Consider the following 15043-nt stretch of genomic DNA (forward strand, 5'->3'; position numbering starts at 1 on the left):
CTGGCCTGTAACTGCTGTGTGACCCAGGGCAGCTCACTGGGGCCCTCTGTTTTCTCAGTTTTCTCATCTGAAAATGGGATGATGAGAACATTCATTCAGCCTGTGACATCGGCCCCATAACAATAATCTCTCTCAATGTCAGTGGTCTAAATTCACCAGTTAAGAGACACAGAGTGGCAAAATGGATTCAGAGACTGAACCCAACATTCTGCTGCCTACAAGAAAGACATCTGAACAGCCAGAATAAACACAGACTCAAAGTCAAAGGATGGAAAACAATCCTGCAAGCAAACAGCTCCCTCAAAACAGCTGGGGTGGCCTTACTAGTATCAGAAAACATAGATTTCAGGTTGAAAAAGATTAGAAGGGACAATGAAGGCCATTTTTTTTTTATTAATCAGGGGATATGTACAGCAGGAAGAAATCACACTCCTAAACGTGTACGCACCCAATGAGGGACCAGCTAAATACCTACAACAGCTGCTAACAGACCTTAAGAAGGACATTGCGAGCAACACAGTAGTAGTTGGAGACTTCAACACCGCCCTATCACCTCTGGATAGATCAAGAAGTTTAAAACTCACCAAGGAAATGCTGGCTTTGAAGGAAGAAATTGAAGAGAGAGGGCTAATAGGTCTATACAGGGCTTTATATCCCCTCCCAAAAGAACACACATTCTTTTCCAGTGCACATGGAACATTTTCCAGAATAGACCATGTGCTGGGCCACACAACACACGTTAACAGAATCAGGAAGACAGACATTGTACCAGCTATCTTTCCAGACCATGATGCACTGGAGATAGAAGTTAATCATGTACACAAGCAGAAAACCAAATCAAACACCTGGAAATTAAACAGACTGTTACATCGGGCCTTTGCGAGCATCGAAAGAGAAGTTCCGGGGCCGGAGAAATAGTCCAGTGGGTAAAGATGCATTCCCTGTGTGTGGTCGACCCAGGTTCAATCCCCGGCATCCCAGAGGGCTCCCCCCCAAGTACCACCAGTGTGATTCCTAAATGCAGAGCCAGGAGCGACCCCTGAGCATCGCCGGGTGTGGTCGCCCAACCAAACACCAGCCAATCAAATAGAGAAACTCAATGAAAAAGAAGGGTGTGGAGGTGGAGAGAGAGTGACACGCTGTGGGGGTGGGGGGTGCCCAGCATGCAGGGGCCCACCACAGGGACAAACCCCGAGCACAGAGCCAGGAGTAACCCCCTCGGCCCCCAAATTTAAAAAATATATAAGGTTTGTCTTTTAGGAAGCTACGTCTAAGGAGGGCTTGGGAAATGCTCTCTGCAGGGGCCCGAGGACACTTGTCACCCTCTGGGTCACACCGTCTAGGTCCCAGCAGGCCAACAGCCCCCGTAACCAGCCGCAGTCACCGTCCTGGCTGCTTCAGACAAACCTGCGTTGGCTTGAGGAGAATCAGGACCCCACGGCTGGACCCCTGGCTGAGCTGGCGCCCCGGCTCTGAGCCTCCCCAGGCCCGTGCAGCGACCCCCTCGGGTATTGCTGGGAGAGGCCCCCAGACTCCAGCAGTGTTCTCTGAAAAAGGCTTTCCTAAATCAGCTGCTATCTGCAGGCTGGGATCCAAAGGTCCCTGATCTAGAGGAACAGATCCAGCATCTGGCTGGAAAGCTCAATGGGCAGGACTGGATCCAGTATCTGGCTGGAAAGCTCAATGGGCAGGACTGGATCCAGCATCTGGCTGGGGAGCTCAGTGGGCAGGACTGGACACAGCATCCCACGGGAACGCTCCCAGCATCACAGACAGGCGCCCTGGGCTGGGGGTGTCTGGGTCCCTGCTATGAATGGAGAAGCTGAGGGCCCTGAAACCATGCGGTTTGGTGATTTGGGCCTTTTTTCAGATGCCGTTTAAGTCTCAGTTCTGCTTTGGGCACTGTGTCATCCCTGAGAAAATCAGCGTCCTGACTTCAGTCCGGCGGGAGGGGCCCAGCTGGGCCCTGACAGCCCGAGGCCAGCGGAGCCTCTGCGAGCATCTCAGAGCCCAGCGTCCTGGGGAGGCAGGAGGGCGCCGTGGGTCAGCCCAGCCCCGGGTTCTGCTGGGCTAACGCAGCACTCCCACTTTGTGTGTGTGTGTGGGGGGAGGTCTCTGGGGTTCCAGGACAAGCCGGGGGGAAAGAGGCTGGCGGGGTCCGCAGGGGCTGGCTGGGAGGATGCCTGCCCAGCTGTTACTCCGGCAGCTTCCCCATCTCTGATGCTCAGAATAAACAGCAGGACCAAGCCCGGATGGAGTCTCGGACCTCGAAGTGGTCCTAGGGCGGACTCGAGGGTCAAAGAGACTGCAGAGATGGTTCGAGAAATTCTGGCAGCGTGAATCCACCTTGTGCAAGGCAGCTGGCCAGGCTTACTGGATCCGAGAAGGTTCTGGAGTCTACGGGACACAGAGCTAGAGACGCATGCCCTGTCCATCTGAAGCAGCTCCCTTCTGGAACATTCCAGTGGGACACATCGGCGATTCAGGCCGGCCCTCTCCTGCTGTTGCGAGGATGTGACCCGAAGCCAGGCCCCAGCCTGCCCTGTTTCCAACATGGTCAGTGAGATAGCGCAGTGGGGAGGGCTCTGGCCTTGCCTGCGGCCAACCCGGATGGAGCCCCGGCATCCCACATGGTCCCCTGAGCCCAGTCAGCAATGATCCCTGAGCCCGGAGTCGGGAACAAGCCCTGAGCATCACCAGATAGGGCCCCAAGGTCAAAACATAAAAAAATAAATGCCATTTTAAGGATATCTGTCCTGGGGCCTGGGAGAGAGTACAGTGGGTAGATGCTGGCCTTGCACGCAGCCAACCAGGATGGATTCCCAGCCCTTCACGTGGTCCCCTGAGCCCAGCCAAGAGTGACCCCTGAGTGCAGTCAAGAGGAAGCCCCGGGCACTGCCAGTGTGGCCCCAAAGCCAATTAATACAATTTTAAAATATCTGTCTTGGGGCTGGAGCGATAGCACAGCGGGGAGGGCGTTTGCCTTGCACGTGGCCGACCCGGGTTCGATTCCCAGCATCCCATGAAGTCCCCCGAGCACCGCCAGGAGTGATTCCTGAGTGCAGAGCCAGGAGTAACCCCTGTGCAACACCAGGTCTGACCCAAAAAAAATCTGTCCTGTCTCACATGGGCCACGCGTGTCCGCTCACTCCTGTCGCCAGCACCGTGCCGGGGAAGGGGGTCTCCGTGTGAGCGGAGACGGGGCGGGTGTGGGGCGAAGGGAAGTGCTTCTGCTGAGTGGGTCTGCGGGGGAGGAGGGGAGCAGGGGGCAGGGCCCCGCAGCACGTCTGCCCCATCGGGGTGTGGAGGCGGCTGCTCTGGCGCCCCCGTCAGTGGACAGTCCCCGGGGACTGCAGGTCAGCGCCGGGGGAGCACCCCGAGTCGGTTGGGATCTGGCCGTGAGCGCGGGAGCACAACTCCACTCTGAGGAAACAGCTGTCGCCAGCGCAAAATGCGGAACTCTCATGCGAAAGAGCAGAGAGCGGCTCTGGGGAGGGGCCCGCAGGCCTGCCACGGGCCAGTGGGGACACGGCACTCCCCGCCTCTGCAGGGGCCAGCCCTGGTGGGCCCCCGGCACTACTCACCCACGCGAGCACTGGCCCTCGGGTCCACGCCCAAGCCACGGCTGGGAGTGGCCTGGGTGACTGAGCACCGCTGAGTGTGGCCCACCCAGAACCCAGCTCAGCCCAGACACAGGAACTCGGTACGTGGTGCTCCAGACCACAGGCGGGCAAAGGCTCGGGGCGGGGGGTGTGGGGTGGCGGGAGGAGGTTCCCCAAGCCCAGGTCCGCATGAGACCCCGAGACACTGGGGACAGAGAAACTCTGGATCCCGTCAGCTCAGGAAGGGGACGGCTTCAGGGACCCGAGAAGTGGCACAAAGGCCTGGGAGGGACGTGGATTCCGTCCCCACTCCTGCGCCCCCCAGCAGCCCCCCCAACACTACGGACCCCTCCCCAACATCCCTAACACCCCACCCCCCACCCCAGTAAAAGCAGGGCGTGAAAGTACAACTCCGCTGTGGGTCTGTCGAAGACGCCATGCTTTTTTTTTTTTTTTTGCTTTTTGGGTCACACCCGGCGATGCACAGGGGTCACTCCTGGCTCATTCACTCAGGAATCACCCCTGGCGGTGCTCCGGGGACCATATGGGATGCTGGGATTCGAACCCAGGTTGGCCGCGTGCAAGGCAAACGCCCTACCCGCTGTGCTATCGCTCCAGCCCCGACGCCCTGCTTTTAGAGCTGTGTTTAGAGGTCGAGGGCCAAGGTGTGTCCAACTTGCCCTCGTCGTGTTCGGAAGAAGAATCGGGCTGGTACAGAGAGCGTGAGAGTGTGGAACATGAAGCAAAAGGAGAATGATTTTTCACAGCCCACGATCGAGTACATTTTCCTCTTTCCTTCACAGGGACTGGCCCCAGGCCCTCGCATATTCTTGGGCTTTTTTTTTTTTTTTTTTGGTCACACCTGGCAATGCTTAGGGGCTAAGCCTGGTTCTACATCCAGGAATTCCTCCTGCTGGTGCTCAGGGCACCCCACGGGATGATAGGAATCGAATCCGGGTCTGCCACATGCAAGGCAAACGCTCTCCCCACTGTACCATGTACTATGTACTATGGCTCTGGCCCCGCCTTGTATGTTCCAGGCATGTGCTCTGCCTCCAGAACTGCACACCAAGCCCTGCTATTCCTTGTCTTGAGGATTTTTGAGTCTCAACTGCCTCCCAGGCGAAAGATACTTAGAAAGTGCCCCCCCCATCCAGCCCCAGAAGGAACCCTCTGTGGACACGCCCCCTCGGCCCCCAGCCCTGCGTCAACCAGGAACCTGCGGTGGTTTTTGGGGTGAGGCCAGCGTGAGGCCCAGCTGCTGGTGACCCTCTGATGCCCTGGGGCACCTCCAGGACCTCGCCCCGAAACCACAGTGACTCACCCTCTGTGTTTGGGGGACGGGGAGGGGGGTTGCTGCCACTGCACTCTGAGAGGCTCAAATGCTCAGGACAATGGAGCCTCACAGGGGCCCCAGTCGGGGTCGGGGCAGCCCCATTCTGGGAGCGAGGAAAGTAAGGCTGTGAGGGCAGGAACTCCCCGCGGGTCCATGCCCCCGGGACCCTCCTACCCGACCCCTAAGAGTTTCATTGTCCTTCTTACACACACACACACACACACAGAGGTCCCAGGAGAACCATCTTGGAGACCATGGCTGAGCTCAAACCCGGGGCAAAGGAACCCCGGCTCTGAACTCAGCATCAGAACTTGCTGCTCTCGGCTGACAACAGGGAGGTGCTGGGCGGGGCACCCCAACCTGCTCAGGGCACCCCAAGCTGCTGCAGGCACACAGGAGACAGCCCCCCCTCCGGGGCTCACACAGTCCAGGGCTCGCCCCAGGGTGGGGGAGGGCAATGCAGGCCTGCTCCCTAGGAAAGGCCCCGAGAGACCACCGCTCCCTGGTGGGGTGCCCTGACCACAGCCTCCTCAGCCCAGGAGGGGGTACCTCGAACCCTGTGTCCCCTCTGCAGCTCCATACCCTCCCTTCCCTGGAAATAACCCCCCTGGAAGCCCCCTGTGCTGCTGCGTCTCAGTCAGTCATGCCCGTCAGCGGGTCCAGGAAACCCAGGCGGTTAGCAGAGAGGGTCCTGCAAGCTCGGACACCCCGGGCTTCTGACGCACCAGCAATGGCTCCTGAGCCATCCCGGCCCCGAGAGCTCTCGGCCCTGGTGTCCCTGAGCAGGGAGGGTTACTGGGCCACGCTGGTGCACAGACTCACTGACCTCTCCCAGCCCTTCCCGGGGAAACTGAGGCTCAGGCAGCTGGGTCCCCTGAGCATGGCCACACTCCGGGCAGAAAGCCGGCGCTTTCCCTCCTGGGCTCCTCCAAGACTCCAGCTGGCCTGTCCCCTGGGACTAGACAGGCCCCTCCCCCATCACTGCCCCTCCTGCTCCTCAGGCTGGACACCCAGGGCCGGGCCTCCCTCCCCTCAGGGCCCTGGGGCCACCCACTTGGAGAAGGTCTGAGAAGTTCCCGCCTGGCTCAGCAAGGCCTTTGATGCTCCACAATGCAGCCCCGCCCCATCCCCCGCCCCAGACACACAGACACTCAAACACACAGAGGTGTGGGGGGACCACACAAGCCTGAGATCAAACCCGGGGCTCCCATAGGCTATGCCCACGCTCCTATCCACACGGTGCCAGGGATGCCACCAGGGCTGGCTGCACGCAAGGAAAGCACCTCCAACCCGGGGCGCCTCTCCGGCCTGCTTGTTTGGGGGCCACGCTTCGCAGTGCTGGGGGACCACTCCTGGCTCTGTATTCACAGGCCACTCCTGGTGATGCCTGGCTGACCATGTGGTGCTCGGGACCGAGTCCAGGCCCCTAGGATGGGAGGCACGCTCTCAGCCCGCTGTGCGCTCCCTCCTGCGCCCGTGAGGAATTGGATTCCAGGTCTGTGTAGCTACAAGATGACCCCCCTTCAACTCTCGTTCCCACGGGGGTCATGGATGGCTCCACAGGTCGCTTACTGCACAAGGCATCCGGGGGCAGGACCGACTGGCCCCGGATATCCTGCCAGTGTCCTGTCCAGGTTCACGGGCACCGTGGTGCATGGTGCTTGCGTCTGCCTGTTCTTACAGCTTCACCCCTGGCCTCGGGAGGCTGGAATCCTTCCCAGTCCCAGCAGGGAGGGCTACCGAGTGCTCCTGCTGGTCCTCAACTAAGCCGGTGACAAGTGTCACAGCAGCACTAGCCCTGACAAGTCCAGGCCAAACAACTCTTGCAGGCTTGACTTGCTCTCTCTGATTTTTCTTTTTTGTGGGAGGAGCACACCTGGCGGTACGCAGGGCTTACTCCTGGCTCTGAGCTCAGAGAGCACTCCTGGGAGGCTTGGAGGACGTATGGGGTGCTGGGCACTGAACCCAGTCAGCCATGTACAAGGCCGGCACCCCAACTGCTGTATGTCTCTCAGGGCTTTGTTCTCTTGGGTTTCTGCTGCCCTGGGCACAGCCTGGGCCAACCTGCTGGAGCAAGGGAGCACACAGCTCAGAGCTCCTCAGAGACTAGTTATGAGCCGAGCACCAGCCTCAGAGCAAGGCCAGCACCGCAGTCCAGCTCGGCAAAACCGCCCGCTGGCTTTGAAGCAGCCACCGACACTGAGTCAGCCAGCGCTGCTCTCCACAGAGTGCTCTGAACTTCCACTCTAGCCAATTCTACTCTCCTAGCTCTGTGCGCTTCCACCCTAACCAATGCTGCGCTCCACAAGCCAAGGACCATCTGCTAGTCGATGCTGTGCTCCGCAAGCCAATGAGCATCTGCTCTGATCGACGCTGCGCTCCGCAAGCCAATGAGCGTCTGCTCTGATCAAAGCTGTGTTTCATACGCCAATGAGCGTCCGCTCTGATCAACGCTGCGCTCCACAGCCAATGAGCGTCCGCTCTGATTGACGCTGAGCGCCACAAGCCAATGAGCGTCAGCTCTGGTCAAAGCCGCCCTCCACAAGCCAATGAGCGTCCGCTCTGATCGACGCTGCCTTCCACAAGCCAATGAGCGTCCGCTCTGATCAAAGCCGCCCTCCACAAGCCAATGAGCGTCCGCTCTGATCAAAGCCGCCCTCCACAAGCCAATGAGCGTCCGCTCTGGTCAAAGCCGCCCTCCACAAGCCAATGAGCGTCCGCTCTGATCGACGCTGCCTTCCACAAGCCAATGAGCGTCCGCTCTGATCAAAGCCGCCCTCCACAAGCCAATGAGCGTCCGCTCTGATCAAAGCCGCCCTCCACAAGCCAATGAGCGTCTGCTCTGATCAAAGCCGCCCTCCACAAGCCAATGAGCGTCCGCTCTGATCGACATTGCGCGCCACAAACCCTTAAGCGCTTCTGCCCATCAGTGCTGCGCTCTGCGCATCCCTGCACAGAGCAGAGCGGAGCCTGCACCACTCCGTGCTCCCCCAGCCACGGCCACCGTGACCGCGCCCAGTCCGCTCACCAGCGCTCACGTGGACTCTCACCAACGCTGTGCCCACAGGTCAGTGCCGAGGGCTTCTCGGCGCCCACGCGAATCAGGGACGATTCAGATACCCTCCAGGTTGCCGTGGCACCCCCCCCCCCCCACAAACCTGCAGCACTGTGGGACGTGACCCTGCTCGGAAGCAGGGCCCAGCAGGTGCTTTAGGTTCTTCCAGGACCTGGGGGCTCCGCCGGGACACCGCAGCCCTCGTTAGAGAGGGGAGACGTGGCCTCAAAGTGAGCGCAGATGCTTTCCTTGTCTCCCTTTCTCCTTTTGGGCACCGTGGTTTGCAATATTGATACTGAAGGGTTATCCAGAATAGACAAGAAAAGTGCCTGCCCGAGAGGCAGGCAGGGGGTGGGGGGCGATGGGAGGGAACCGGGCGGACACTGGTGCTGGGAAATGTACTGGTGGAGGGATGGGTGTTGGAATACTGATGCCTGAAATTCAATCGTGAACAGCTTGTAAAAATAAATGAATAAATAAATTAAAAAATTTTAAAAAGTGAGCGTAGAGCTGGGCGAGGTCTGGCACACCCGCTCCCTGGGGCCGTGATCTCAGGCGGCTGTTTGCCAGACCCTGAGCCGATACATTCCCGCCAGCTCCCATCACAGCCGCAGGAGGAACCCACCCCACCCCCCAAACACAGCGACTGGCTTTTGCAACCCTGCAGGGGTCTTTCACGCTGCCCATGAGAGATGCCCGGAGCTCCAACCCCACTTTCCCAGGTCCTGGCCCCAAAGGCTGCACAATCCGGAAGGCACCGCGGGGGACAGGGCCACAGCCCCAACCAGGCGGTGGCGCCCAGGGCCCCTGGAGCTCCCCGGCCCACCCACCTGGGTTGCCGAGCGCCATGGAGTCGTAGATGAGCTTGCAGGTCTTGAGCAGGGTGGAGATCTTCTTCTCGGGCGAGTAGGCCTTGTGCATGCTGGCGAACTTCTGCAGGATCTTCTCCATGACGGCCACTTCCGGCACGCTGGTGGTCACGCCCAGGTCGGTGGTGGTGGTGCCCAGGACCACCTGCTGGTTCTCCTTGAGCTGCTGCAGCGAGCAGTCCTTGGTGTGGATCTCGTGCAGGCAGGTGTTGATGGCCTCTCGCAGTGGCTTCAGCACGCACTTGTACAGGGCCGACTCCACGATGGCCTCTGCAGGGTGGGGCGGGAGGGGGAGGGTCAGGGCAGGGCAGGTGGCTGGCCACTAGGCCCCCGTGCCCCCCTCGAGGCCATGCCCCATCCTGATCTTTGAAGGACATGTTCCCAACTCCCCCGACGCCACCCACTCAGCTACTGGCCTCTCTGGGCACCACCGGCCCCAAGCTGGGTAGTGGCCGCGGGCAGCTGGACACGGGGGTTCTGGGTGCCCAGGAAGGTTTTGGAGGATTGATGTCACATGCCAACCCTATGTGACATCAGTCTGGAGAATATAGTCGGTGGTTGGGGGGAGGGAGGTGAGAGACAGTGCAGGGGTGAAGGCACTTGCCTGGCATGCTCGCATCTGGCCCTTGGTTGAACCCCCCGGTTTCCCATATGAGCCCCCAAGCTCCACCAGGAGTGATCCCTGAGCACAGAGCCAGGAGTAAGCCCTGAGCACTGCCAGGGGCCAAGAACAAAGCAAAAAGCATATGGCGGGGCTGGGGCTGAGCCTCACGAGGAGTCCCTGGGTTCCATCCCCGGCACCGTGACAATTAAGGAAGGACCGAGAAGACGGTTTGCTGGTGCCCGCTTGCAGCCCACTCAGCACAGCGGCCAGTGAACCATCGTGTCTGGCGGTCAGTCCTCGGCCGAGAGCCTTCCAGGGGCAGCCCAACAGAAATCACGCCTTCCCCAGCCCAGGGGTCTCGGCCAGGAGAACCCCCCACAGCTCGCAGTGGCTGCTCCTTCACTGTCCACGTGTCCCTTCCCCGAGGGACCCCTGACGGTCAGTGGAGCAGAGGCCTTGCCGAGCAACCTCACACAGCCTCTCTGGCCCGTCCCACTGGCCTGGCCAGCAACCCTGGACCTGGGCCCAGGGACTTTAGGGGCTGAGTCACAACCAGCAGGGGCTGAACGAGGACTCCAGCTTGTGTCCCCTGGACGCCATGTGCTGGGTGGCGTTCAATTCAGTCTTGGGAACCCTCGGGGCCCAACCCCGCCCGCCAGGGGGAAGGAAGGTCTTGGCTCTGGGCCCGGACAGGCGAACTGCCAAGTCCTGAGGGGTCCCCCCTCTCCTCTGCGTCCCCAGCCTGCTGCCTGCATCCCTACCCCATCGTTCCTTCCAGCCCATACGAGGAGCCGTAGCCACTCCCAGCTCTTACAGCCGACCTGGAGTGGGGGCACACAGTCAGCAGCCCCTGCAGGCCTGCCTCCGGGGTCCCACATCAGTTTCAGCCCCCCCCCCCGCCCCTGCAGGCCTGGTTTCCTCTGCTACAGAGCAAGAGGGTGGTGGCCTGGACACTCCAGGGACCCTCCGTCTCCGCTCCAGGCAGCCCTACCGCTAGTCCGGTGGCGGCCCCTCCAGCAGCTCTTTGCCCCTGGGTGCCCAGCTAAAGCCGGGGGTCCTGCCCAGACCCTTGTGTGCAGGACCAGGTCTGCCCACTGTCTAAGCAGTACCCGCCCCCCGGGGGGGCAGAGCTCCGGAATCTCAGGCCCACCAGCTGAGTGGTGTGGCTGGCAGTACAGCCGGTGGGGCATCTGCCATGCACACGGCCAACCTGAGTTCCATCCTGGGCACCCCTCTGGTCCCCCGAGCACCGCCAGGAGTAACCCCCCGAGCATCGCCGGGGGTGACGCAACACCCCCCCCCCAAAAAAAAAAGGAAACAGAAAAAGAGAATGAATCACTGAGTGGTGAGTGAGCCCAGGGACAGCCCTGCTGCGGCCAGCCCGCCCGCACGCACGCTTGCACGCCCGATCGCACGCCTGCACGCATGCACGCCCACACACACGCACACACGCATGCCCGCACGCCTGCACGCACGGACACCCGCACGCACGCACACCCGCACGCCCGCAGGCCCGCAGGCACGCACACCCGCACACATGCACGCATGCCCGCACGCACGCACGCACGCACGCACTGACCCAGCTCCTCGTCGGCGTGCAGCGCGGGGTCGGCCAGCGCCGTGAGCTCGGTGCTCTGCAGCAGGTAGCTCTTGAGCTGCGTCATCATGGTGCGGATCTCCTGCAGCAGCTCGGTGCTGGACGTCTGGCGCGCCATCATCTCCAGGCTGTACACCTTGTAGTCCTGCACCAGGCTGCCGAAGTACGACGCCTTGTCCTGCGCCAGCTCCACCACCTTCTTGTAGAGCTTGCGGTTGGTGGACAGCAGCGCGCGGAAGACGCTGCTCACGCTGGCCAGGCTGAGCCGGTGCCGGGCCTTGCCCAGGATCAGGGAGGATTTCTTGCGCATCGCGGCGCTGCCCACGGGCTCCAGCTCTTCCTCGGTGCTGCTGGTCGAGTAGGAGTCCTGGTCCGTGGCCACGCCGCCGCCGGCGGGGGCCCCCACGCTCTCGGCCAGGGAGGCCAGCGAGCCCTTGAGCTCCGGGGCGCTCTGGGGCCGGGCGCTGGCCGGGGTCTGGGGGCCACTCCGAGTCCCGGCGGGGGAGGGCGGCCACTGCCCTTCTCGGGCAGGGCCGGGCGGGGGCTTCTCCTCGGGGGTCTCCTCCCCCTCCGCGGGCAGCTCGGCGCTCTCCTGGGGGACCGGGAGGGCGGAGGCCAGCTGCCGGGAGAGCCGTTTCTTCCTGGGGGGCGGTACAGGGGGCTGCCGGGGCTTCGGGGGCAGCTCGGGAACCCCGTCCGGTTGGCTGGCCGGGGCGGCATCCTCCTGCCCCTGCTCCGGTGTCCTTGGGGGCTCGTGGCCGGCGCTGGCCGTGGTCCCTGGCGGGGTTCCCTCCGCGGCCATCCGCCTGTCCTCCTTCCTTGTGCTCTCAGAGAAGCGTCGCCGCGGAGGGGCGGCCGGGGGGGTCTTCTTGGCGGGGGTTGGGGGGGTGGAGGGCGGTGGCGGGGTCGGCAGGGGGCTGGGCCCCGGCTGGGCCTCTTCCTCCCTGAGGGGGCCCAGCCCTGCCGGGGGGTGTGGGGGCCTGTCGCAGGCCGTCATGGGGGGCTGGCCCCGGGGGTCGCAGAGTCCGGGGGATTGGGCTGCAAGGCGGGGGGCGGGACCTGGAGGGGCAGGCGGGAGGGCTGCGGCCCCGGGGGCCGTGGACAGCGGGCAGGCGGGCGCAGGAGCAGGGGGTGGAGGTGGCCGCGCCGGCCCCGGAGCCTGGGGCAGGGCCGGAGGGGGCGGGGGGGCGGGGCGGCGCGGGGCCCACTTGGAGGCGGGCGAGGTAGCCTGGGAGGCGGGAGGTGAGGGCCGTCGGGGGCAGCGCCCGGGGCCCGGGGGGCCGCTGCAGTCCTCCAGGAAGATGGGGTTCACGAACCACAGCCGGTCGGTGCCCGCCGACAGCTCGATCTCGCACGCGCAGTGGGGGGAGTGGGCAGCGGGCCTGAGGCTGGCGGCGGGGGGCGGCCCGGGGCCGGGGTCCCCGGCGGGCTGCGCTGGGCTCCCACTTCCTCCCCGGAGGTTCAGCGAGGAGTCCCAGAAGCCTGCAGGGGCGAGAGCGGGGCGGCGGTGAGCCGGGGTGCGGGGGGGGGGGGGCCCTCCGGGCCGCGGCGTCCACCTGACACGGGGCCCCGCGCGCTGTGCTCGGTCCGGGACCGTTTCAAACCTCTCCCACCACTTCCTGCTTTCGCAGGGGAAGGTCCCAGGGGCCCGCCCGGCCCTCCCCCCAGTGCTGGGCGGGGGGCCAGCGGGGGCTGGGATGGAGGCGGAGACGACTCAGCTGCTCAGCTGCTGTGCGTGGAGGAGGCCCGACCCGTGGGTCGTGCGTGGACAGTGGGCTCAGACCGGCCATCCTGGTAGAGCGGCTCCCATCCCCTCACCTCCAACAGGAAGTGGCCCCGTGTCTGAATGGGCCGGGGTGCTGGCCTGGGTCCAGCAGCTGTTCCCCGGCATCCTCTGGGCCGCAGCCCCTGCCCAGAGCTCCTGCTGTCTCAGGGACACCAGCACGAGCCCTCCGAAAGGACCACCCGGAACCGGAGGTGGCACCTTCTCGGCTGAGAGGGGCGTGCAGGGTGTGACTCAGAGACCCGCGGGCTGCCCGGCTCTGTCCCTGGAGCTTGCCACATTTCCCTCGTGGGCCAGACGCGGGCAGGTGGCAAGATCACAGTTCCCTGACGTGGGGAGAGGGGCGACCTCACGAGGCCCGGCTCTGACAAGGGGCATCAGTGTCCCTGCTGGGCCCATCACAGCTCCCCCAAGGGGACAGGGTGGGGACATCTCCGGGTCCCCGCTTGGCCAGGGCATCTCCCTTGGCTCTGCGCTCGGCTCTCTGGGGCAGTCACTCGCCCTTGCAGTGGACGCTGTCCCCATCTGTCACCTGGCAGAGTCACTCCCTCGCCCGACCTCAGGTCAAAGGTCACCTGTCTGGGGGCGCGGGGGCGCCTGACCCTGTCTCCCTCAGACCCCAGTGGCTAACTCTCTGCTCTGCTGGGTGCCCCCGCAGACCCCAGATGGAGCACCACCGGGGGATGACTAAAGGCCAGTGAGGGGGAGACGAGGGAGAGGTGGGGGAACAGCGGAGGGGAGGCAGAGGCCCAGGGGCAGAGATGCTCTGCGGGATGGCGCGTGTGCTCTGCACACAGGAGGCCTGGGTTCGATCCCTGGCACGGCCTGGTCCCTAGAGCAGAGCTGGGAGGGACCTCCAGCATCCAGGCAGAGGTCGCCCTGGAGCACTTCAGGGTGAGTCACAGTCCTTCACTGAGTAGCCCCCTTGCACCCCTCAGGTGTGGACCATCTGGCAAGCATGGGTCAGAGTTTGGGCTTAGGGTCGGAGCCATGGAACAGCGGGGAGGGCGCTGGCCTTGCACGCGGCCGACCTGGGTTCGATCCCTGACATCTCATATGGTCCACGTGAGCCCGCCAGGAGTGATTCCTGAGTGCAGAGCCAGGAGTCACCCCGAGCATGGCCGGGTGTGGCCCCCAAACTAGCAAACAACCAAACCAAACCAAAACCCAGAAGGCAGACGTTGGGTTCAGAGAAATGGGCTTGTGGGGGCTCAGAACCACGTCTTGGCCCCCAAACAGAGCCGGTCAAGAGGCAGAGACCCTCCGGCCAGGGTGCTTGGAGTTGGGGCGAGGGAGTGGCACCCTGAGGTCTGAGGCCTGTGGGGAGCCACACAGTGGGTGACGCTCAAAAAAAAAAGGAAGAAGGTCAACTTTCTCTGCAGAATGCCATGCAGGGGAGAAGCGGAAGAGCCCAGCCTCGCCGTGCCGCAGGGCTGCGGGCACCTGAGCCGATGCAACTGCGCCATGCCGTGCCGGAGGCTGGCGTTTCCCAACAGCCACACCCCCTTTCTCGGCACCTCTCGGGCCAAGGCCTCGCGGGTGCCCCTGGCTGCGCCCACCAACCGCAGGGCCAGGGGCAAGGACGCAGGAGGAGGCTCACCTCGGGGGGCCCTGGGCTGGTGGCTGGCCCAAGGGTCCGAGTTTCAGCTGCTGGCGGGACCCAGAGAGGCGCCCGTGGGCAATGGTTTCCCACCTCGGGGCTGTTAGAGTCATTGAGGCCGGAGGGTCAGTGACTCCCCCAGGGAAAGTGCTCGTTGTATGGGCTAAGGGGAAATGCAAGCAACACGCCCCGGGAGCACTGTGGACAGCTGTCGGGTGGGAGGCCTGCGTGGGGGTCACACACGGACTGTGTCTGTGCCACACACGCGCCCCGGCCCTGGAGGCTCTCACGCCGCCTGGCAGGCCAGAAGCCATCGCTCTCGCGCTGGCGGGGCTGGGCGTGAGTGGCACAGGGGCCCGGGCGGAGGTGCAGGGCTCATGCCCCCCCCCCTGGAGCCCGGCTGGCACACAGGAGTTCTTGAGTTCGGTCCTCGGCATCACCCATGTGCCGGATGGGTACTCCGGGACCAGCACTGCCGCCAAGTGTGAGTGGCCTGGCACAGGCGGGGGTGTGGGCACCACGGCCCGGGCGCTGCAATGAGCAGAAAAGGAAACGCCGAGACAGAAGCAGAGAGACCAGCAGTGCCGGGCGCTGGGC

The 15043-nt window shown here is 63.3% G+C and overlaps 1 protein-coding gene across 2 annotated transcripts in view; it reads right to left on the reverse strand.

Annotated features, from left to right (window-relative positions):
* RIN3 (Ras and Rab interactor 3) overlaps positions 1-15043 on the reverse strand; it is a 94058-nt gene that overhangs the window by 13528 nt on the left and 65487 nt on the right. For both annotated transcript variants that reach the window (XM_055132426.1, XM_055132427.1), the window contains exons 6-7: positions 11046-12545; positions 8824-9132 (exon numbers count right to left, since the gene is read on the reverse strand). In XM_055132426.1, coding sequence (XP_054988401.1) covers positions 8824-9132; positions 11046-12545 — 1809 coding nt within the window. The remainder of the gene's footprint in view (positions 1-8823; positions 9133-11045; positions 12546-15043) is intronic.

This window comes from Sorex araneus, chromosome 3 (assembly GCF_027595985.1).
Source record: "Sorex araneus isolate mSorAra2 chromosome 3, mSorAra2.pri, whole genome shotgun sequence".
In the NCBI taxonomy this organism is placed as follows: Eukaryota; Metazoa; Chordata; class Mammalia; order Eulipotyphla; family Soricidae; genus Sorex; species Sorex araneus.